General features: G+C 37.3%; 2 protein-coding genes and 1 pseudogene across 2 annotated transcripts; 2 read left to right on the top strand and 1 right to left on the bottom strand.

Moving 5' to 3' along the window:
* Positions 1-1,012, bottom strand: LOC116934920 (annotated as a pseudogene).
* Positions 1,013-1,631: 619 nt separating this feature from the next.
* LOC116918637 lies at positions 1,632-2,118 on the top strand. Its single transcript, XM_032924368.2, has 2 exons — positions 1,632-1,781; positions 1,858-2,118. The coding sequence occupies exons 1-2, from the start codon at positions 1,632-1,634 to the stop codon at positions 2,116-2,118; spliced, it is 411 nt and encodes a 136-aa protein (XP_032780259.2).
* Positions 2,119-11,288: 9,170 nt separating this feature from the next.
* Positions 11,289-12,430, top strand: LOC116918653. The gene is made up of 3 exons (XM_045170910.1): positions 11,289-11,500; positions 11,565-11,681; positions 11,740-12,430. Exons 1-3 carry the CDS (start codon positions 11,471-11,473, stop codon positions 11,908-11,910), a joined length of 318 nt encoding a protein of 105 aa, XP_045026845.1. The 5' UTR covers positions 11,289-11,470; the 3' UTR covers positions 11,911-12,430.
* The last annotated feature ends 13,512 nt before the right edge of the window (positions 12,431-25,942 follow it).

A 25,942-nucleotide genomic window follows, 5' to 3' on the forward strand; every position in this document is an offset into this window, starting at 1 on the left:
CTATTTACTATTTAAGTCATTAATACTTCGCAACATTCTGACGAAAAATGTTTGAAATGGCGATCGTTGTTCGGGATCCCATTGTTCGTGACGTTGAACTGAACAATATAAGAGCTTATTTGAAAACCTTAAAATGCTGAGGTGATGAAATGTCGATAAGTTACCTATCCATGACACTTTAGAGGGGATTTTTGACTGCTGAACAGGCTCAATTTGGGATGTAGGTGGCATAATCAGAAAATCAGCATCTTCGTTATTTGCGGCCTGCGAGTTGGATGAGCCTCTTGTTGCTGAAAAGTTTTCCCCATTGACTGGAGCTGGAAAACGAAACACATCAGATAATAACTTTTGTAACACAGGTTAAAAATATCTGAAATACTTACAAGGGGGAATTAAAGTCAATTGGCCAACTGTTTGACGGTGTAGTGGCCTTGTTATTGGTCCAGCCTTGATTGCTGCACTCACTTCGCTGTTCTCCAACCCAGAATCTGAATCCTCATCACTGGAAGGAGTGATGGGGCGACGACTTTTTGAAGTTGTTGCCAGCGATAGCTGAATGATGGGACCAGCAGCAGTGGTATTGGGCCGAAGGGTAGCATTTTTTTGCTGCTGGATTCTTTTCGAGCCTTCAGATCTTAAACTTCTCCCACAGCTGCTTAAAAAGACTCCTGCTGACCCAGAGACAGCATATTGTAGCACGGAGGAATAATACTGAGACTCAAGTAGCGATTAAGATTGTATTCACTGTCGATGCGCTCACACACACACAGTACTAACAAACAGTTACAACTAGACTGGGGGCCGCAGCAAGGGACACACACAAGTATTTATGCACTAACGTAGACAGCAGCTACCGGGAGAAATATCTGCTGACAAGACTGCCGGACATCTCGGGTAGAGTTGCGGTCAATAGCCGATACAGAAGCGCCGGACGTGACAACTAGTCCATGGGGCCTCAATAACCACGACAATATTCATCTTTTCTTTCTAAAGCTTTTTCATAGGAATCTACAAACAATTATTTATTTACAATGAATGAAGAAGAAATATGTTAGTCTGCACAATAACACTACTTACCGCGACTTGAGAGAATCGTACACACGTGGTGTTTCCATGATATTTTGTAAATCGCATTTTATTTGCTGCTTTGTGCACATTTTTTGTTGGTATAGCACACTCTCCATCAGCATACCAACTACTTGGGAAAACTTCGTTTGCTCTGCTTTCATCTTCAAGTTGCACGATTAAGAATGTAGTCATTTGAAAAAAAAATACTTTTTCGCCGAATTTAGTTATTGGAACTTCTACTCGCTAGAACTCAGCAGACTGTATGAGAGAAGGGGCGTTTTTTGTTTATGGTTCAGGAATATTCACGCTGATGGCTCTTCTTTTGTTTTTGGTTTACACAATTTCTTTTTCCTGATATGCAAAAACCGTTGCTTTAACCAATATGTTGACAAAAGCTGTCGTCTTTTTTTGATTACACACCTCATTGTGCAGTCATTCGTTCATCAAACCATTTGTTTTTTTGAGAGTGTTTTCATTTGAAATTTCGATCGTTATATTGATTAACACACGAAGTAACAGAAATGGCCGATAAACGACGAAATAGAAGGCAAAATCAGGAAAAGATGTCGTACTTTACTTTCATGCTTGGTAATGAAACAACGGAAGAATCTTCAGCAACGGACAGTGAAATAGACACTCCTGTCAACCAACCACTTGCTGACGCCGACGGTATGTCATCTTTACCTCACACTCGTAATTATCCAACGTTAGAAGTAATTTCAAATTTAAAAAATTTTATACTGTGAAAGAAATGCCAAAGAATTTATAAATACTATTTAATGGTTAAAGGAGGCAACGGTAATTGATGTTGATGTCCAGATATTTGCTGAAGACTATTCTGACGAAACATCTCAAATCGAGTCAGATGTTGAAACCCCTACAACCGAGGAATCGAACGATGAAGACGCAGTGCTACATAATGAGTTACCTGGCGAAGAATCACTTATGTCAAAGCTGGCTACGTGGAAAATTGTAAATCACATTGAGTTCTCCGTGTGTGATCAGCTATTGAAGATTTTGAATCCATACCACCTGAGCTTCCTCTGTTAACTCGGACTCTTGTAAAAACGCCTAGGAAAGCGGTAATATTGCAAACAATTCCGCCCGGTAAATACTACCACTTTGGTATCGAAAAAGGCATTTTAGATACGCTTTTGTTTCTCAATTTAGATGAATTCCCTGATCCCGTACCTTTACAAGTTGGAATTGATGGCGTTCATCTTGTAAATAGTTCCGGGAGTCAGTTTTGGCCAATCGTTGGCTATTTGCCATTCCTGAAAGATTCTCCACCTTTTTCCATTGGCGTGTTTCACGCTGTTTCTAAACCAACATCCTCAAATGTTTTTTGTTGGACTTGATTACGGATGCTGAGGCACTTTACGAAATTGGGTTTCTTTTCAAAGAAAAACGTTACCTCGTTATGATTGAATTATTTATTTGTGATGCACCGGCAAGAGCGATGATTTTATGTATCAAAGGGCATTCTTCCGAGCTCAACGGCTGTTCCAGATGCGGAGGATTTGGTCGGTATGTTAGTGAATCGCGCACAAATGTTTCGTTTAGAGAGAAACAGTGCGCTCCTCATCATCATTGTCGATCTATTCTTGAAAATCTTTATTACTTGGATATGATTAAGGACGTCCCGCTAGATCCAATGCATCTTCTTGACTTAGGTGTCATGAAAAAGATCCTTTCATTCCTTTTTGGGACGGATCGAAAAAAACGAACAATTCCAAATGTTACTTTACACCACAGAGTAGTTGATCTAATCGATTCCTTCATCACCAAACAATTAAAGAAGTTTATTTCCAGAAAAGATTTTGCCCGACAACCTCGATCGATCAAAGAACTTCCTCGGTGGAAGGCATCTGAATTCCGAACTTTTCTTCATTACCTAGGAGCTGTTATTTTCAAGCAGTTTCTTCCTCTTGAATTTCACGACGATTTTCTTTTGCTCCACGTTGCTGTAAAGCTTTTTTCATATGTACCTTGGTCCACCACAGATAACGCCTTTGCTAACGCATTGCTCGCCCGTTTTGTTGCCCAATCACAGTCTTTTTATTCAGAGTTGTTTATGTCATACAACGTACACGCTTTGTTTTATTTGACCTCTGACGTCTTAACATTTGGGCCGCTTGATAACTTCAGCGCGTACCGCTTTGAAAACCATTACGGAAAGATGAAAGGTACCTCAAGAAAAATGACAAACCCTTCCAACAGCTTGTTAAACGCCTGATAGAAGAAATCTTAAATCACAGAATTGTTACCCAAAACATTCCAGCGTCCAAAGACATAGAATTTCTTGAGAGACACCATAGCAAACCGCTCCTAGAAAATGTTATTGGTTTCCAATTTAGATCAGTCAACATTCCAGGAGTGGGAAATTTGAATTCTTGTGATGAGGCTGATAATTGTGTGCTTCTTAAAGACATGTCTGTGGTTGTAGTATCTGATTTCGTTAAATGCCCTGCAATAACGTTGTTGTAATTGGGAAAAGATATGAAAGTCAGCAAGATGCCTATACGTATCCCTGCCAATCCTCTGTAATCCAAGAATATCTTGTTTCCTCTCTCTCAGCTGACCATCACTTCTGGAACATTAATGAAATTGAATGTAAACTGGTTAGATTGCCTACCTCGTCGTCGCTGGATTCCTTTGTCGTTTTCCCAGTAAAAAACAATAAAATTTGAATCATCGGTTTTTATTGTTTTCAGACTAAAAAAAGACGTCCATAGGACGTTGTAGATCTGTCTTTCTCTGAAACCACTGAAGACAAATTCTGGACATCGATGAATTTCACCAAATTTCTAAAATAATACTTGATGATGTCTTAAAGGTGTCTGCAGCGTGACCAGTCAGTTGTATAGAATGACAAGGCATTTGAAGACTAAAAAAAGATATCCACAAGACGTCCGAGAGCCGACTAGGTCGGGACAATTATGCAAAAAACAGGACTTATAAAAGATGTCTTTAAGACCAGATGAACATTAGACGACTTTGCCAGTTGAGTTTAAAACTGAAGTAAGAGGTCTTTTGGATATCTTGAAGATATCTTAAGGTTGTCTTTTTGATGTACTGGAAATGTCATTTAGGTGTCCTTAATATGTCTTTAAGATGGATATATCATTCAGATATGGGACGACTTTTCATGACTAAAATAATGGGTCTTAAAGATGTCTTAAAGATGCCCCCTGAAAGTCAGTTTGTTTTGTGTATCCTGTTACAAGTGATCTTGAAGACCAATTTCAGATATCTTTATGACAACCCATCAGACAATCTTATGCCATTTTTCCGGGATTTTTTATATCATTGGAAATTATAACTAACCTAGTTAACAATAGTTTCTGTAAAAACTATTGCTCATTTCACTTGGTAATATATCTGGGGAAAAGAAATGATTTGTTCCGTAATGTAAATGATTTTGTTAGATAGGCATGTTTTGACAACGGCAGTCGATCGTGAGTCAGACGACACTTTTCTGTAGATAAGAGCAATTTAAAATCTCTGATTGTTTTTTTACAGAATTCTTTGAAATTAAAGTGATAAATAGTGAAATCAGCGAACGTTGGAAACAAAGTGTATCGCAGTATTCCAATTCTGATCCAAATATGTTCGTTTACCTATCGTATTAAAAAAGATGAACCTTTATTGGATCCACATGATTGCAGCTGTTTGTTACCTTTTCTTTTTTTGGATTAAAATGAAATGTAAGCATTAAAATATAGTGAATTACACTTCTTACTATATATGTGTTACTGATATAGTTGATATTTTGTTTATGTCGATAGAATCTTTCAAAGTAATATCTCTAGTTCGCAGTCAATGTTGAAGACACCTTAAAGTCACCCTAAAGACGTCTTTAAGACACCTATTTTAACCTATTTCATTCAGTCATGATATTCACTGAACGGTCTATTCACTTATTTATTCCGGTCTTCTTAAAGACATCTAAAAGACACCTTATAGACGTCAACATCACATCCAGGAGACACTCGAAAGATACCTTTAAAACACCCAAAAGACACCCTATTTCAGTCTTGAACCCAGCCGGCAAACTTGTCCCAAGTTAGTCTGATTTCGGACGTCTTATGGACATATTTTTTTGTGTGTCATTGCTTTGTCCCGTGTTCGTCTTTCCGCAGACATCCTAAAGACATCTATTTTTGGTCTTCAAATTCCTTGCCCTGTGGTTGTCCTGGCAGGACATCCTAAAGACATCTGTTTTAAGTCCTCGAACAGCCATGTCCTTAGGTAGTCCTGGTCGGACATCTTTAAGACGTCCTTTTGTAGTCTGAGTTGTCTTTTTCCTTCGGTAGTCCTGGCCGGACATCTTTAAGACGTCCTTTTTTAGTCTGGGATGTCTTTTGGACTTTCGGACATCTTTGGGATGTCTTAAAGATGACCCGGTGCTGTGTGGGATTGGACAAACCCCTGTTCCAGGCTAGACACGGCCCAGAAAGCAGAAAAGAAATGTAAAAAACTATTTCAAAAAAATTTTGTGAAAGTAATTTGTGTAATGACAGATTCAAAAAAAAAATTTTTACGATATAACTCAAAATCGGCCATACGCCAGTAAAAGAAAAAAAAATTTGCGATTTTTTCGCTTTTTTTTTTATTTTCTAAATATCTAGTGAAATAACAGTCGGGGATACATGAAATTTTCTACAGTTGAAGATTTCATAAATCGGAACATACGGTGTAAAAATTTGATTTTTACAAGTTTTTTTACTAATTTTCCCGTCACTGTCCAACATGGTACAGTGTCCAAGATGGGTCCGGTCTCCCCTATTATATTAGGTTATTCTTCCTAAAGTCGTATTCCGCATATCTCATTTGCTTTGAATAAAATAAAAACCCTAAAAGTAAGTAGATTTTGTACTAAAGGCTATACCTTACGCGGTAAAATCGGCAAAATGAGACTTACCCGGGTAGTCAGCATCCCTGGTGGATGCCGCAAAATTTTCTCAAGCTTTAGCAGACGCCAAAGCAAGCAGACGACAGTTCTTCGACCTCCAGTTTATAGATCATGCAGAAACTGTAAAAGCCCTCATATGTTTACGGTCTTGGTATAGAGCCTGTTTGCTCGACGATGTTGAATTGGTGTCCAAGAAGCCACTGGTTGAACTTTATATTAGCAACATTGGCGGAAAATTATTGAGAAAATTTTTGCAACGAAGTCTGAAAAAATACATGCCGTACTAAACAGAATTTCCGACTTATTGTGTTGTGTAAACCGTATACAATCGCAATTTGCCGCGGTGTAAACCGTATAAGAAGATGGTTTACAACGCGTGTACAAACCGTTGGTACCAACGGCAGGTACAAACCGTGGTGAAAAATGTGGGTACAAACCACCGTGTAAACCGCGTCCAACTGCGTTTATGAATGGTAAAAAAAAAAGAGATAAACTGATCCGCACTGGTTTGGGCCTTTTTTAAAACCGCACAGATTGGCCAAAATCCTACCCGATCGTCTCTGGGCTGAGCTCTAACCCATCCCTAGCGCTCAGCCCCGATCAGCTTCAGCCTGGTGCACAACACGACCAAACTCTAAGAAAACCTATCGGGCCAGGTCGGTGCGGGCTTTTTCTCTAGTAGTGTGGTGTCGTTCGGTGCACTCGGGTGCACCGCTTTCGAATATTATGATTGTTAATCACATGTTCACTCTCAATTCATATTTTAAATAGGGAATGGGACCGCCTTAATTTTTGGGTTTCTTATAGATTTATTTTTGTTATTTTTATATCTTTGGACCAAATTACCGGTTTAAAATGTTTTAAGAATCGTTGCGTACAATTAGTTTCCATTAGTAAGAATAGGATATAACTCTAACCACATACTCATATGTATTAGATATAAACTCACTTTAATTTTCGACAAGAAATTTTTCCAATCTATTTACCAAATCGCGGAACTAATCGGTAAAACATTATTTTTGAGATAAAGTCGAAGTAGCCGAGTGGTTAAAGCAATCGATAGAGGTTTTTACCAATCAATGGATTAGTGCGCAATCAACAGCAAATCCTTTTTTTCTCTTCAATGGTAGACTAGACACCAATGAAAATGGTAGGCAGATAATAGACGATTACCTTGTCTTACTTTTGAAAAATCAGTGGTTTTTGGGTTTGCTTTGGAGTGAGCTTATTGATCGCTCGGATTGCCGGATAACCGTAACCCTGTTGGTGTATACATGGCGAAGATATTGATTGGAAATAATGATTAAACCACTCTTTTTTAAATATAAATTTTCTTACAATTTTACAGGGTTGTTAATATCGGTATTGGTTTCGATACCGATAGTATCGGCGATAGCGATACCCGGTATCGCAACAGTATCGTCGATACTTTAAAAAAATTGGTATCGGTACGGCATCGGTCCGGTATCGATCGATACTCGGTAGCGATACTTCGTCTGCAAACGAGGTCTGTATCCTTTCTCTGTGTGACTATAACGGCATTGCAGATTTGAAGTCACAGGAGCTATTGTTTATGAATGAATACGTTATGCTTATGGAGCCAATTGCCACTGCTTTAAAAATTTTCCAAGGGGAAATAGGTAATCAAGTTACAGCTGGGCATATGTTACTTTCCACTGTCGTGATCAAGAGACAAATTGATGACTTTACAAATTCTGAGAACCTAAAAGTCTGTGAGCCTTTGGCTGTGGCTTTACTCGATGGCGTTGAAAAGAGGTCTAGTAACTTTCTTCTCTGTGATTAACTGCGTTTTGCTTCCGAAGTTCACCCTAGATTTAAATTCAATTGGGTGTCAAATACATTTTCGTCAGAGAAGAAATTGATGGCGTAAAAACCGCAATGATGGCTGGACTAACAAAAAAGTTAAGTAATGGTTCAAGCGGATGTAGAGGACGAAGTTAGCTCTATAGATACTCTATTATATGCCGATGAGCACTAAAGATTTTTGTTTCCTCCGTAAAACCTATTTCAAACCCACAAGACAAATTTTCCCCGGGGTATGATGAGATCGGTAGAATGTTTAAAAACAAATCGTGTTATGATTTTCGATCTTTGGATTCATTTCCCTATCTACGAAGGCTGTTTGTTCAGCTTCAAACGGGTGGCCTTCAAGTGCTGTCGTTGAATTGCAATGAAATTCAAAAAATTTTTTTTTGTATCGGTAAAAGTATTGGTATCGGCGATACCGATACTGGCCAAAAAATGTAACGGAATCAGCATCGCCGATAAAAAAAATTCTGGGTATCGGGAGCAAAACCGGCGATAACATTTTTAAAGTATGCTTAACAGCCCTGGTAACACGTCTCCGAGTTCAGTTAAAATACAAATTGTCTTAACTCCGCCAGTATCAGTAAAGTCATTCGTCCGAGAGGAAGAATGCTTTGCACTATGGAGTGGCTATCCCTAGGGCTACACTCATGGTACAATCACAGTATCAATAGAATTCGATGGCTCAAAGATAAAAAAAACGTCATAAAAAAACGTTGTTGAAGAATGTCACACCTTCAGTGGACTGGATCACAATGGGAGCTACGATCATTAACTTCAATAGTAAATATGTGAAAAATGATTATTTTTCACATTTATTATTTTAGTTCATTTGTTTGTTTATAACATAAAAAATTTAATCTTTCATGGGTGTTACTTGCCAATAGTGGTCCCAATCTTTTGAATGAAGTTCTGTTTGTTTAGCTGTAAGAAGAGTAACCGGTAGATAAACTTATGACGTGTTGACACGAACTCTCGATTCAATTAATATTGAATTCCAGCTGGCTGGGAAAAAAAGTTGTGACCATAACAGTCAGTGGTTCAAACATTTTGAAGGATTTCAGGACTTTCGGTCCGGAATTCGAATCCGAGCAAGATGACGTAGAATTTATTGAAATAAGGGATGTTTTGAAAGAAACTCAAGTAGAAGAAGACGAGGATGCGGTACAAAATTAAACGTTTACTTTAGATTCTTCGTGATATTTTCAATTGTGTTACCTTGAAATTTAATAGATTCTTGAGGAAATTACTGAATCTTTGGACGACAATGTTGACAGAGAAAATTAAGAGGTTGAGGAAGATACATACATTAAGCTACCACCTCACCGCAGACTTGCTTGTAACACGCAATGCCACATTTGTACAACAGATGTTATAAAATAATTTCCAACAAACCATTCCGAAAGATCTATCAATAAACTCTAGGAAAACTGCAAATTCTTTTCAGCAAGCAAAGCTGTAGTGCATACTTTTCTGAGAAAGTGAAAGAATATTTGGGTAGTGTATTAAGACTTACCTACTTTAGTCATTTTTCTAAAATTATTTTTAATAAGGTGTCCTATTTGTTATAACTAACGCAGGCAGATGAAATGCTTATTTGACTCCGACAGGTGAAACAACTCATCGACTGTAATGAGTTGACTGATTTAAAAAATCAAGAAAGATGCAAAAAAGAAGAGTCTAATTATTGTTTGTTCCAGCGAAAAATTGCCAAGTTTAAGCCAGCCGAATTTAAATTTAATTCTGAGTGATGACTCCTATAGTTTATGCGCTTGATGTTTTGCATGTAGACCAGGATAACCACGTCACACCAAGAAATTTGCTCCCTAATTTGGTCGTTATTAAAAGAATCTTGCTTGAACTCAAAAGTGGGGAACAAATTAAGTACAATTTATCACTGATTGAGAGTCTCGGTTTATCTTCAAGGTTTGGTGGATTCTTTTCAAACACTAATGTTCAGTTAGCATTTGCAGTGCACCCATGATTAAAGTCGCATTAGCTAGATGAACCTGACCGAGCAAAAAATCCCTTAAAGATCAAATTACACAATCAGATGGCACAGCTTGTGCTAGGTTCAACGTCAACGGCAAAGCGGATTTCACCTGACGATCCAAAAGACTTTTATTCTTTTTTGAAAAAAAAACAAAACTGATCTATCAAGACAGAACTATCAAATTTTTTGGAAGAAAAAAATACTGAATATCTTCAAGTGTTACATGCCTAGCCATTAATGAGACAAACTTTTTAAAGATACATCACGGCGCTTCCGGCGAACGCTGATATTAGAAGAATATTTTCTTTGCGGGGGAAAATTTTGTCGCAAATTCGTACAAGACTTTGCGACTTAAATTTTGAAACCCTTGTTTTTGAAACCTAATCGAAAGGTTCTTTTAGAGAAATAATTTATTTAATGTAGTTTTTATTCTGTAACCCAATACAATTTCCTACAATCATTCGCATTTATAGTGAGTATCACTTCAAGTAGCGCTATCGCTATCGACGTTAGGTTGTCGCGATAATATCGGTAGCGCTATCCGCGATACGAGGTAAACTCAATAGTGCTATCGCCAGCGTCGAAATCGCGCAGACTATCGATTTACAAGTCTGGTTTATATGAACTTTCAGAAACATACGAGAAGGCGAGAGAAGTGTTGGCGAAAATTAGACCTAGCAGGGAGACAGTTAACCTTACTCAAAGCGACGAAAACAAATGAGGATGAAGATTTAGGATACCTTACGTTTCCCAAAACGCAACCAAAAGCCAGCAATCTTCGCAGACAGCAGTCATCTTCCAGCGATGACGACATATGCGACGAAGAGCGTAGGAGTGATGCCGTTTGTGACGATGGAGCCCGTACGATGTTTTTAGCTATCATTTGTAGGTTCAACTTTTGAATTTCTTTTTTTGTAGCTTTTAAAACCATAGCTTAAAAAATTATCAGCTGGCTCCTTGGTATATTTGAACTCTTTATTATACAGCTAAGATAACTTAGCTTTCAAACAGATAGCTTTGAGCATGTTTTATGGATGCTGCGGTTGGATTTTTTAGGCGCCTACTATATCCTTTATAGTAGCTATAACAATGTTCTCTACGGGTCAGCTAGCCTTATTCCAGCTGATAAATTATAGCGATAGTTATAGTTGCTACGTTGGATATTTTTTTTGTGACTGTTAGTTTCTATATAATAGCATTTTTTGTGTTGCTACAAATAAGCTTATTTACATTAGAGAAGGTCAAGCTATTAAATAACTATTTTGGCAACGCAGTATCTAAATAATAACAGTCGACGTTTTTCTGTTGAAATTTAATTTTTATTTTTGGTCTTGCTGTATCAGACGCTTTTCTTAGACCAGGAATTACACAGATTTTTTTTATTCATTCATTTGAAGACGTTGAAGTAAGTATATTTTTCCTTCTTGGTAGTTTCAAGATTTTTTGTTTAATTTTATCGTCGCCATTTCAAGGGAAATATTTAATATAATGGCAAACACAGGCAGCCGTAAAAACTTAGAAAACAGTAAAGCTGTTTGTTCCCGTTATATATAACGTCAAGGCGACCTGCGTATGCTGACGATCTCATACCCATCATGTGGGGAAAATCACAAGACCCCACTTTAGCCAATACCCAACTATATTGTAATACGATATAGATTGAAGCCATGAGTGGCGTTGAAGAAAACAATTGTTATGTAAGTAGTGACATTTCTAACTGCCAATTGTTAAATAGAATATTAATATACTATTATTTTACAGAAAAATGAAGAGATTCCTTCCTCAAATGTTGCCTCTGTCAATGACCTTCAGGAAACTAAATTGGACTTGTTCGAAGAATTTCATTTTGAATCTCAACTAACAGCTGATCTACCTACAGTATTTTTGTTTTTTAAGTTTATGATTCTTTTCATTATTAATGATTTGATTAATACAGGTTTCCAGTAGAGTGGAATGCCACCCAAAGGTTTATCTTCTCATTATTTGCTTAGCGTTCAAAGTTAAATATAATCTGTCAAAGGCATGCCTTCAAGATCACTTAAGAATACTAAGCCTTACAACAGAATGTAGCATCGAAGAAATAAAATCTGCTGCAAAGTGCTTTTAGAAATACGACAATTAAAAAAAATGTTTAAAAAGTATTCATTTGCACGAACAAGAAATGTGACGCAGTCCTAACCTCGATGGGTAAAAATGGATTTCCCCCTTCCAACCCTGTGGCCACCATAACAAGCTACTTGGAAGCTGTTATGTACTTATCCTCCCGGTGGAAGAACAACTGAAATAGTTTTGGGAAAACGGAGGGGCAGATAAGTGGAACAAAGTAAGTACTTTTGATAGATCGACTCGGGGACTTCAGTCTGGTAGCTGCTACATGGAAAATGTTCACCGAGAATCGGAATTTGAACTTGTTATCACTCTCCAACTCAACGTTGATGGAGCCCAGTGTTTTTAATCAAGCAAATTTAACTTTTGGCCTTCTATGGCCGTGATAAATGAATCACCCTATCGCTCTAGAAGATCAAATATGTTTTTAATGTCGCTTTGGTATGGGAATAAAAAACCGCCAAGAGGCCCATTTCTCGAGGTTGCTTTAAATGAAATAGAACAACTTGGAAATTCGGGAATTTATTAAGGGGGATTAAGATTTTAAATGAAGCCAGTTGTGTTGACAACAGACACAATGGCCCGAACAGTTTTTTTAAATTGTATTCAGTTTAATGGCGAAAGTGGATGCGATTTTTGTTTGCATCCTGGCACTTAAATATCCTAGTTAAAAATGCCATTTGTTTTTAGTATTAACATCATTTAATTTTTGTTACTTACAGGCCGACAAATCAAAAAAGGAAAATGAACTTCAAAAATTTATCATGAACCAATCGATGGCATTACTTCTTTTGCTTTACGATTTTTAAGAAAAAAATCTGAGTACTTGAAATTGATCCCAGCGCCCATGGTGGCGCAAGCACAAATCATAATTTTCTCTGTAAAACATTTGAGTGTAATTGTGTAATGTTACTTACCGAAACAATTTAGCTTATGTTCCAGCTGCCTGTGTATGATTACGTCGTTGTCAATGGCGTAGGTGTAGCGTTTCTGGCTGTGATGATGGAAATCGGTGTTCGATTCCAAATGATGTGATGAATTAATTAAATGTGGTAAGATTATGAGAAATTCTCGTTCATGTATAAAACAAATTTTCATCGAGCAATGTGGTTTTTTTGTTCATTAAATAATTTTTTAAAAAATTCCCTTCTTTCTAATGCAATTAAAATTCAAAGCATATTCAAACGCAGCATATTATAAAGATATCATGTATTTTGCAATTCCCTATCGGAAGTCGATCACTGATCTCCAGTGTCGCAATCAGAGGCTGTACACATATGCCATCGGCATCTATGTAACTTTGCACAGGCAGCTATCTAAATTATTTAGGTAAGGAATATTACACAGCCTAAATCCAACATTTCCAACTGTCGTTTTAAAAAACGCACCACCCTGAGGGTTGCAAAAATGACCCAACCTGTTACTTGCCTTGAAGCGTAAAACCTTAAGGCATTTAAGAAAAAGGTTAGTATTACCCAACCCTGCCCTGTCGTGTTTATCACTCCCCCTGTCTACCCTTTCCCTTAAAGAAAAACAAACAAAAAACCCTTTACCTCACCAATAAGTGGCTATAAAAAATTAAATCGGTGTTCGGATTTTTGTGCAGGACACTGTACAGTATCAGGTTTCAGGATACTGTATATGTGGTTTCTTGTTGAATTTAGGAGATGTGAGACATCTACAACATAATGAACCTTGTGCTTAGGTTCGATTGGGTGTGTATCTGATATGACATCATTATTTTCCCTATAGATTCCTATGTGGCCCCTCATCGATTTGTTGGTAGACGCTCCATCGCAAGAGGTGGCTTTCACAATAGCTTCGCTTTTTAATAATTTAGCCATTGTTTTAAAGACGAGTTTGACCAGAACTCTAGCAGGGACAAGACTTTTAGTACCAAACCAAGCAAATGGCTGGATTTCGCCTTTGTGGTTTCCTTTGAACGCCTCTGTCACAAAATCAAGTACATGATCGAATATACCATAAGGAACAGGGAATTGAAATTATCCACCTAAATCAACTATTCCTTCCATGCAAGGGTTCGAGTGTCAAAATTTAATTCCGTTATGCATGTCATTTTGTCCAGAATGAGAGTGACCAATCTTCCGAATTCTTGAAAAAAACAATTTTCAAAAAAGGCATCCAATACTAGTGTAAAGCATCCTCTCTCTCGGGTGAATGACGTTACGGATTAAGACAAATATATATTAACACGGAACTCGGAGGCGTTTACCCACAATGACGACAGTGTATTACTAGACTAGGCCATAAAATATAAGGGAAACTACACGAATAAGAATACGAGAACTAAAGGGAAACAAAGTGTAAAGGGAGACAAAGTAAATTGATCTTACCGTAGTAGCGCGAGCGATACGGGCGAATTCAAACATGAAATGGAGACGATTGGAAATACAATTCAGATAGGCACTTACGGAAACAGGCAGGCGGAGAAAAACTTGTAAGAGAAAACACTAAGGCAAGTTAGGTGTCGAACTAGTGTTGTTGAAGGCTACTGAACGTTTACCGAGCTGCTAGTTGCCTGATCTTTCTTAGATTTGTGGGTTCACCATGAAACCTCGCATCTCGTCAAAGTGGCGTGATACTGTTGACGTGTCGCTATGTCACGCGTGCAGCCAATCAGAAGGTGTTTGTTTAATGGCTCGATTGGCGTCGCGCGAGCGACTAATCAAACGGATGTTTATTTACTTGCGTGATATGCGTCGCACGTGTGACCAATCATGGATGTTTGTTTAGTGGCGTGATGTGCGTCGCACGTGTGAGTCAGACAGCAGGTGTCCAATTGAGTCAACGCTTAGATGTCTATGACAAATGGTTACTATGCGGATTACAATATCCGAATAATATGCAAAAGAAGAGTAAATGCGAGAGAGTAAAATGTAGACATAATTATATGCCAAGGGAGAGTAAACATAATATAATAAGAATGTGGGTATCATAATTAAATATATTTGTAGGCCTTCGTTACACTAGTTTGCTGAACCCAATTGTACACTCGGCAGAACTGAGTACTCGGCGTATAGTACTTGGACTTAGTAGGGGAAGTAAATTTGATTCCCGAAGAAATGTAAAGCTGCATGGCTCTTCATAAACAGTTATTTGTTGTATCAATCAGAAAGGTTAATTCACATCAAAATCCATTCTGACGTTTGTCTGTGGGGTTTAACGACCTTTTTTCGAAAAAAGCTCATGGCACTTGCTTTTCCTGAAATGGAAACATATGTTATTACCTTATTTCACTGATTATTTTAGACAATTTGCGATTACCGTCTTGGTAAGGGACTTCATTTTACAATCTAGGCAATTTATTTTTTCATTGGCGACCTTAATTGTGCATGCTTTAAGGAATTCGTCCATTGAGACTAACAAAAGAGTACACACTTTGAAAAAACAATTAATCTATTACTAGTGTACAACTGACCTTATTTTTGTTAGTAGAACTTGGAATACGATACAATTCTTCAGATACTGTAGTTATCTTTTCTTGTGTAATGTCTTGTAAAGCTGCTTTTTATGGTTTTCGATTTCCGACTTGTTCATATTAGAGATATTTTCTTTTAGTATTTGGCAGTGGTTACAAATGCAATTTCTTTTAGCATACTCTAAAAAAAATATAAAACGAATGGTTCACTCAGATTCTATGGTACTTTCCCTAAAAACGTGAACGAATTGTTTTTCGCCAACCGTAGAAGTAGGCCAATCGCCGAGTCTTGAATGTGGACCCAAATTGTAATTTGTAATGTGCAATGTATAGATTTAAGGCTTACCATTTTACCCCAGATACATCACACAACCTTTTTCTTGGTAGAGTTTCAACTGATTTGGTGAAGAAATTTTCTTTCTTTGTCTTAGTAATACTTGTGGAAACACAGTGGGAAATAAAGAATGTCAATTTCCAAGCTGCTGTTGGCAATCGACAAGAAACGAGGGAAACTCGTGCGGTGGAATTGCAATCGTCCTTAGGCGATACAACTTGAAAAAAAAAACAGATGGGGAGGTGACTTGTTCTATCCACGATTAAGTGTAAGCTAATCGTGTGATTCATCTTCGTTGTCAATTTCTGTGCGAATTTCTTGCCAATTAATTCCATCAGCTGACGTATGGCGCTTGTTACGACCCACACAGATGGGGAACATTCTTGCGTAGCAACCTTTTGAAAAGTAAATTTTGATATTAAAACATTCAAGTAGCATTACTTACAATACCCCATTTCATCGAAGTGATCCATTCATTTTATTGTTTGCGGTGAATCAATTCAAGAATTTCTTCGCCGTTTACTTTGAATGGATTATAAATGGTAGAAGCCCCTTTTGATGTGTTGCCATAAGAGACAAATGAAATTTCTTTGGATGAGATGCTATGCATTTTTAGATCTTAAATCAATCGTATCTACTTTTTAAAAGAAAGATGTTACTATAGGTCCACCAAAAAATAGTAAAATCATAATTACCAAATTCTTTGCTTTAACAGTTATTGAAGCCAATTGAAAGAATACCAAACAGACCTTATCAACTCCCGGCCGGTGATTTAGGCTTAGACGAGTAACGATATTTGCCATTGGCTCAAACGTTTCACCTCTATCATTTCTCGTCAAGCGCAAATTCATAGACTTGTATGTGGCCAGCGCTGAACCATTTCCCCCCGAAATAGCCAACAGTATTGTGAATTGCCGAGTTTCGATGTGGAAATTGTCTAAGAAAGATAGAAAATATATAAAAAATCAAAGTAAAATGGAACCTGTTAAACTTACTTCCATTGTCGGGAGAAGTTTACAAGCAGTGTTGTGACCGATCTTAATTTTTTTGACCGCGATCTCGGTCCTGATCAACCAAAAAAGAAACAATCGCGATCGTGATCGCGATCGTGATTTTACCTAAAGATCGCGGTCGCGGTCACGATCTCTTTTGCGATCGCTGCTAGATGGCCAAAGGGGAAGAGCACACACGTTTTCAAGACAAAACAACTTGCAAAAATACATTTTTTTTTTAAAGCTAGAACTTACAAAACAATTATTTTATTTTTAGTACCCATTGACTTTAATAAATAAAAGCATTTCAAAATTCCCTTCCTTCAACCTTGATCTCGTTGGTTTAAAAATGCTTCCAGCTACACTAAAGAGCCTTTCGACTGATGCGGATGAAGGGAGAGCAGTGCTATAACGCAAGAACATGTGGCTTAAAATTGGAAAATTTAAAATAGATTCAGTAGAAGCAACTTTCTGACGGTATAGTTTGTGAGTTGACGGGACCTTTTAAGCTGTCTAAGTTGGTACATTCTTGAATATACTCAACAAGTCTAGTGGAGCAGTTGGACATCCTACATTGCGCATTCTCCGCAAATGCGAAAATCAAATTTGTGTCTAATCTGTGGTACGCTGTCTACAGAGTCTTATGGGAAAACCAACCATTTCACTTTTAAAATATTGTTTTCTTCTCAATAACTATGTTTTACCTCACTGTTGTACCTAACAGTGGATTCGCTATTCATTTAGTGATAACATAATTTTTCCCTCCATCTCCTTTTAAGTCTAATTTATTTGTAGTTAATTTTTGTTTAAGAGTCCTTTTTTGTGATCGACCCGGCTAGCAGAAGAACCCGAATTCTTTAGCTAGCTGGTGTATTGTTGTTCACTCTATAAACGTCAAACTTGTAAGTTTAACAAGATGAAGTGTTGCGTACGAAACTGTGAAAAGAATCACAAGGATGGAGTTAAATTTTTAAGTTTTCCTAAAAATAAAATTCGCTGTTAAACGAAGTACAACAACTTCAGAATTTGCGAAGGAAAGCGTGGTTAAAAAATTTTAGGTTACAAGAACGTAACATAACAAAACATACAAGAGTTTGTTCCAACCATTTCTTGAAAGGTAATAACTATAAAGTGTGTGTTTTAATAATTGTAGTACAGGTTTCTGTTTATAGAAGTTCCGTTCACACGTGATTCAGATGAATCACATCCAGACTGGGCCCCGACACTTAATTTAGTTTTGGATGATAATGGGAAATCTAAAAGGTGTACTACATTAAACAAGGAGCGATATTCTAGAAGAATGACAAGGAAGGTAGCAAGGCAACAAATTAGTATTCCTGTGAGTATAATGTTATCATGAATGGAAGTCACAAGTAAAATTGATTAGTTATGTTTTAAATTTAGGAAATTGAAGAAAATGTTATTACAGCTGACTACATGAAGCTGCACTGCCCAGAGATAAGGAGATGGCTCACTCCACGTAAAGCCCAGCAGTCGACATTTTCCCTCCTCCCCCTCTCTAGCAGACGAATTCGACTGCGCTGCTCCTTTCGGCCAGCTCCGGAATCATGGCTGTACTTGGCGGTAAGGATTTCCCAGTGGCGCTCCCCCTTCACGTTTTAAACCATACCGTCCTTACCGCCAAGTACAGCCACGATTCCGGAGCTGGCCGAAAGGAGCAGCGCAGTCGAATTCGTCTGCTAGAGAGGGGCAGGAGGGAAAATGTCGACTGCTGAGCTTTACGTGGAGTGAGCCATCTCCTTATCTCTGGCACTGCCCTGTTTTCTAATAATACATCATTCAATGCAACAATTTCTTCTTCATTCATTTCTGGTATCCCCATCCATTTTTTTTCTTTTTTGGAAACTAACAACGGATTCTTGTTTAGTTTAGTGGCACACTTCAAATCTGAAATACTGGTATTCAAATGCTGAAATAAAACAATGTAGCTGTATTACATTTGGAATGAACATAATAACATAGTAATTTAAATGAATTACCACTGGTAATGTTTTGGTGGAGCAAATTCACGAGTTTTCCTTTGATGTGCATGGGGTGGTTAATAATTGTATGATGCTATAAAGTAGACCACCAACATGAGTACACACTCCACCTAATCTGTAGAAGTTTAATGAATAGACATTCACTAGTTTGTCGTACCAAAAGGGTTAAGCTGCATGGATAAAGTAATAGTTACCCAACAGTGCAGTTGCAATGCGCAGCCATAACAGTAGAATTGTCATGGACAGCTGCCCATGTACACAGGTCCTTCTTGCTGTTAAAGCTCATTGAAAGTCGGACATTTGCTTTGAATATCGCAGCACCATGTGTTAGCCGAATAGCACACAACTTACTTACCCACCGATTGGCTACCATAAAATTGGCAGTTTCAATGGTTTTCATAGCCTTCAATTGCAGTACAGTATCATTACTTCTTCTAACAATTAAGTGAATATAGACTTCATGCTCTGTCAACTGTCGTGGAGAAATCTTTTGAATGATAGCTGGGTCCACAACCCAATGTTCTTTCGGAATGAAATAGGGACAGTCGATGTTACATTTCATTAACTTATCCAAATATGTCTGTCTATCAACACCAACCAATCCTTTAGCATAGTCACTCAACTGAAAGATAGTTATAACCGGCTCACTGATGACCGCTGATGACATTGTTATCACTTATCAGTAACATTCATGTCGTCTGGAAGGGAAAAGAAAACAACATTACAAAAATATTAATATAAAATAAAATAGGTGAAATTGTGCAATGTAATAAAAATTAGGTTATCACCAAATGAATAGCGAATCCACTGTTAGGTACAACAGTGAGGTAAAACATAGTTATAGAGAAGAAAACAATATTTTAAAAGTGAAATGGTTGGTTTTCCCATAAGACGCTGTAGACAGCGTACCACAGATTGGACACAAATTTGATTTTCGCATTTGCGGAGAATGCGCAACGTAGGATGTCCAACTGCTCCCTTGGGTGTTTTTGCTTAAATATAAATTACAAATTTAATTTAGTTAATTTTTTTTTCTTTTAAATTAAAGCTAATTTAAAAGAAAAAATTTTAATTTTCAAAAATTAAAGATGGCACCGATCGCAAATTTGGTCGCACGATTTGTGGCTTGCGATTCCGATCCCGGTCGCGTTTTTTAGTTTAGATCGCGATCGCGGTCGCAATCATGAATAAGTGATCGCGATCATGATCGTGCGATCGAACGATTCCGATCGTCACAACACTGTTTACAAGCTGATCAAAGCTTTCCTTTGGAAGTGGTGTCCCCCGCGATTTGTGACCAATAAATGCAACATGATTTACTGGGGAAGCAGTGATGGGGAGGAACTTATTTGTTTCCAATCAGAAATCACCTTAAAATAAAGGAAGAGAGCGAACAGGTCTGCGATAGTGAAGGACAGAGCACTCCGGTCGGTGATGGTGTTAGAAAGTGTGATCCGGTTGGCAACGGTAAGGGAGAGAGCGAACGGGTCCACGACGATGATGGAGAGTGAGATTTTGAAATTTTTTTCTTCTTATTGATTCGTGGGATCGGCGACGTTAATTTCCTTTTATTTGCACTGGATGTTAAGGTATGCAGTGACCGAATCATAAGAAATCTTCTTACTTTGTTGCAAGCCCTTCAAAACATACTTTGGTTGTCTAGGACCTTGTTTTTCATTTCAAGACGGATTTTTCGTTCTACTACGTCGGTAAGGTTGGCGTGTTCTTGCTTTCCGCTGTACCAGTGTTATGTTACATTTGTTAAAAATCATTTTGCAGTCGATCCTGTATATCGCTGCTAACATGAATGAAAAAAGTGCAGTTGTGGGAAACGTACAAGTCATGTTCCGCACTTCACCTTTGAAAAAAGTTGCCAAGTAGATATCACCGCATGAGGCAACAACTGACCAATGACATTGACATGGGACCAGCTGCATACGTTTTTCCCTTAAGATTTCCATCGGTCGCTGTCTCACGCTATCGCCAGAAGTATGATAATTTATGACTGCCGATTTCATTGTTGAATGTTTGTATCGACTCCCTAAAACAATGTAGATTATTTATCTATTTTGAGCCAATCATATTTTTTTTTTTTTTATAATCGCGATGATGTTATTTTCTTGAATAAATCATAAATAGAATGCAAAGTCGAACCCCAAGTAGTAGGTTTGCTTATATCACGGTTAACTATTTTTTAAGTATATTTATCTTTCATGAACTATGAAAACCTATGGGGGAAAAGGCGAATTTTATAACCATTAAAAGTAGGTAAAAATTATCGTATTTTTATTTCCTGGAAAAGGTACAAAATACAGTATCTTGTACCTTTTCCAGGAAGACAAAATACTGTATTTTGTACCTTTTCCAGGAAGCTCTAATGGAAATGGTTATCATCAATAATCATTCCTTTACATTGGTTGAAAAGCAAAGCTTTATAAAGTTTTGCGCCATTCTCAAACCGAATTTTAAACTCTCTAAATCGACTGCATTAAAGAATTCAATTTTTTGACGTTACCATTCTGAAAAAAAGGATATCATAGAATACTTCAAGCGCAAGTCAATTGGGATGATTTCAGCTACCACAGACTTGTGAACCTCTGGCAATAATTTGACTATGATGGCAGTCACAGTGACATGGCTGACCTTTGATTTCACTATGAAGGAGGTTACTCTTGGATTTCGTGAGATGAAAGGAGACCATTCTGGGGTCAATATCGCTAATTGCTTTTTATCGATCCTTACTGAGATTGGTCTTCAAAACTTTTTTAATAAAGAATGTGACTAATTTAACTATCAAACGAAATAAACCATTTCGTTAATCTTCACAAATTGTTTGTATTCATTTATTTTTATTTAGAATTTCTTAGTTCTAAAACTCATATAATAAATTTTAAAAGTCACAAGTTCCGACTTGCGAACTCTATGAGTTTATTTAATTTGCTTTATGATTAAATCGATTATAATCGATTAAAATCGAATATTGAACATTAAAATTTTCATTTTTTTATCGATTAAAATCGATTATAATTGACCAGAAAAATTAATCAATCGATTACAATCATTGGTAAAAAATCTTAATCGATTGAGAATCGATTAGGATTTTTATTAGAATTATCCAATCGATTGGTTCATTTTCAAATCAATTTGGGTTGAGTGAGAGCCCTAAAAATACTCGGATTTAGACGTAAATAATAAATGCTTATGCCATTTTAAGAGCTATACTAAAAAGAATAAAAACTGGATAGTAAATAATAAAAAAACTGGGTTTTTTTCATTACAAAAAAACGCGGTTGCACTTCATTTGTTAAATCTTCATTTAATTTATTTCATAATGTCATAATTTCATGATGTTTACACCTACTTGCTAAAAATGACGCCACACATGACATGAGTCATGGGAGTAGATTTTGTACTAAAGGCTATGCCTTACGCGGTAAAATCGGCAAAATGATGACTAACCCGGGTAGTCAGCGCCCCTAGCGGATGCCCAAAAATTTTCTCAAGCTTTAGCAGACGCCAAAGCAAGCAGGCGACAGTTTTTCGACCTCCAGTTTATAGATCATGGTTTGAGTTACGGCAAAGTATAATAGCATTTAGCAGGGGACGGTTTCTTCAAATTACTCCGCCTTTTAAAGAAGGAAAGACGGCTTAAAATATCTTTCTAATATATTTTGGAGTCTTTACGATACTCAGAAATATTTTGGAGAAATAGGCCAACTTTGACGTGTCCTATTTCCTCGGAGTCTATTTCACCGCCAATCCTTAATTCGAATTCTAACTGAAAACAAACATTTTATTTCAACCTGCTTTTTTGTAATAAGTAAAATGGTAGATAGTCAATAGGAAGATTTGATGCAGAATAACAATGAGGGTTTCTTGGTAAAGAATAAGGAAAAGGCACGTAGACTTTAGACCCCTTTGACATAAGACTCATATGGGGGTCGACCGTAGACCCCCACCTTACGACGTAAAACCCATAACATTAAAAAAAATAGTTTTAATTCTGAAAATCTCGGCAATTTAAAATCCCTAGACCCCGACGCAAGGCTTCACTTTTTTATGAAATATAATCCTGACTAAAGACCCCCGGGCTTTAACATAAGTTAGTAAATTACCGACTTGAAAATAGATGAAAAATATTAACGGCGGTTGATGTGGTTGAAACCGTTGAATAAACAGAGAAAAATTGGAAAAAGTGGAAAATTTTGTCCCAAGTCCCAAGTCATTGAGACGTTGGAAAAAGTTGGCACCAGTTGACAATGATGTAGCCGTTAAAGAAATGGCGGAAAACCAGTGATTTTGACACTTGAATCAAGTTTTTTCAAGTCTTAACTCGTTGGAATGGTAGAAAAATGTATAAGCCGTTGAAGAAATGATGAAAAATCGGAAAGTCGGTAAAAAATTAAAAAGGTTAACGGCAGTTGATGTAGTTGAAGCAGTTGAAAAAACGGGAAAAATTTGAAAGTCGGAAAAAACTTCCCATTTCGGAAAACAGGGTCTGGCGTCGGGATAATATTTCATTTCGAAAATCAAAGGGACATCGGAGGACAGGGACTTAAAGTCGGCAAATTACTATCTAATTTTTAAGCCCGGGTTCTTGAGTCGGGTTTATATTTCGTAAAAAAAGGGGCCTTGTGTCGGGGGCTAGGGATTTTAAATTACCGAGTTCTTCCAAATTAAAACTATTTTTTTATGTAAAGAGCCTTGTTTCGTAAGGTGGGGGTCTACGGTCGACACTATCCGGGGTCTTATGTCGAAGGAGTCTAAAGTCTCACTTTCTTACCAAATACCCGTGAAACATACGGATTAAATACGCGGATTTCGGCAGAAAACTTCTATTTGGGACGTTCAACATTATACATTTTTTTAAAGAAGAGGTAATAGTTCTGTCGCGAAAACCTTTTCGTCCCCTTATTTTCATTGAATAAAAACCATCTATTAGTCTCCACCAATAAGCCATTTGATAATGTGATAGTTTATTCCAGTTGACTAGCCGCTTCATCACGGCATTAAAGGATTCGGATTGATTGTTGGTCAAAAGTTTGATGCCATATCGATGTCAAGTCCAAATCCCCATCTTGTTATATCCTTAATGATGTTTTGTCAAAGTAATTGGAGAAATTCTGTAGAAATCTCCATAATTCATGTTATAAATTAAACAAACAAAAAACAGAATATTAACTTGTCCCATGCTTTCAAATAAAGCTTGGCAAGCTCGGACTTGTACGATCTCGCAGATCTTTGAAGTAGAAATCTGATGAAGTCACTCTTGAATTTTGAAACAATTTCCTTTACTCTAATATTGGATTTTGCCAATTGAACTTGATGTTTTGCTACACATAGATTCAACAATGAAATGAAAGATCATCTGGCCAGGCTTTGTAAATAGCATTCCTAATGGCTCTCTCATCAGCCGTGACAATTCTTACTTTTTTACACCCCGTAATTTCCGGAATACGTTGCTCAGTAAATCTCAATCAATAAATATTACATATTTCTAGGTAATGATGGCATTACTTATCAGGAAAAAGATCAAGATAATCAGTCTTCTACAAATTTGCTAGAACTAACACCGTTAGGCACTCCTGCCGAATGATATTCCACTAATTCCTGTCACCATGCCATCGTTACCAATCAAAAGTATAGATTCTCTTTGCGAATTTGAAGAACAACTAGAAAATGACGACATCTTCTTTGAATTGGTAAACAAATTTAATAAAACCGTAATAAAGTATTTATGTCATGTATTATATTTAAAGGTCCGCATAGTAAAGATGATAGGTGGATTGGCCTTGAGTGATGCGGTAAAACGTGCCTGGAGACCAGTTCTTTCCCTTGAATTTCGGGCTGACTGCAATTCTTGCGGCAAAAAGCGGAATGGAATACGGAAGTTTCAATTGGATTAAAGCAACGTCCAGTTAGCTATTTTCATAAGTATTTCATTATGAAGAACTTTCGCATGATTTCTTATTATGTTTTTTTTTTTCGTTTCCAGAATGCATTCAATCATGTTTCCAGTTTTCTATACATACGCAACTGAACTTGAGGTGGAAACAAAATCTTTTTTCAAGCATTCCCCAGAGCGTGTACAGTATCCTGCACAAAAAGGTGAACACCGATTTGTTTTGAAAAAGCCATCTGTGGGTAGAAAATATTAATAGTATACCTTTTTAAGGAGAGGTAGGGCGGTTTTGGGGCAAAATCATCATAAGGGGGGTTGGGTAATGTCAGTCCAGACACCTTTTTTTTGGCCCTAGGTATTAAATGTCTGGAAAAGTGTAGACTCGGTAGACTCCCCTACCCCCCGGCTAAGTAGAACTATTTTTGCAATACAAAATAGAGTCTTTCCATTACTTGTTATTGTCATTATCGGGTCGGGTAATCGGGTAGCATATGGAAACACAAAATTATTTTATCAGTATGCTAGCTGTTAGTTATCAAATTGTTAGTGGGTTGTGGGATACGTTTCCGTCGGTGACGCGGGAGTTCCGCGTTCAAAGCTTGTATGCGTTATTAGTAATAAGAGCAAATCTAACTAATGAATATAATTAAATAAAATTTTGATGAGATATGTAATATTTAAAAATTTTGAAAAAACTATTTATATGCGATTAATGATTATTTAATTCGCAAACAATTACACTGTTTTCATGAACGCAATAATTTTGTAATCAGTTGTCTCATCCAATATCAAGTCTAGAACGCGGATATCCCGCGTCGCCAACGGAAACGTATCCAACAAGCCACTAACAATTTTCTAAATAACTGCTAGCATACTGATCAAAATAATTTTGTGTTTCCATATGCTACCCGATTACCCGACCCGATAATGACAATAACGAGTAATGGAAAGACTATTTTGCATTGCAAAAATTTTTCTACTTAGCCGGGGGGTAGGGGAGTCTACCGAGTCTACACTTTTCCAGACATTTAATACCTAGGGCCAAAAAAAAGGTGTCTGGACTGACATTACCCAACCCCCCTTATAATGATTTTGCGCCAAAACCACCCTACCTCTCCTTAAAAAGGTAAACTATTAATTTTTTCTACCCAGAGATGGCTTTTTCAAAACAAATCGGTGTTCACCTTTTTGTGCAGGATACTGTACTTCAGCAGCAACGGAAAGATGGCTTTGAAAACGACGAAAGCAGCGCTTCCGGAAGGGATAGTAGTCTACCTAGTAGTACAGGACAAGAAAATCGCCCTAGTGCCGAGCGCATCGGTGGCTTTCGTGGTGGATCCTCCGCATCGAACCATTTCGACGA

Source organism: Daphnia magna, linkage group LG3, assembly GCF_020631705.1.
Source record: "Daphnia magna isolate NIES linkage group LG3, ASM2063170v1.1, whole genome shotgun sequence".
Classification (NCBI taxonomy): Eukaryota; Metazoa; Arthropoda; class Branchiopoda; order Diplostraca; family Daphniidae; genus Daphnia; species Daphnia magna.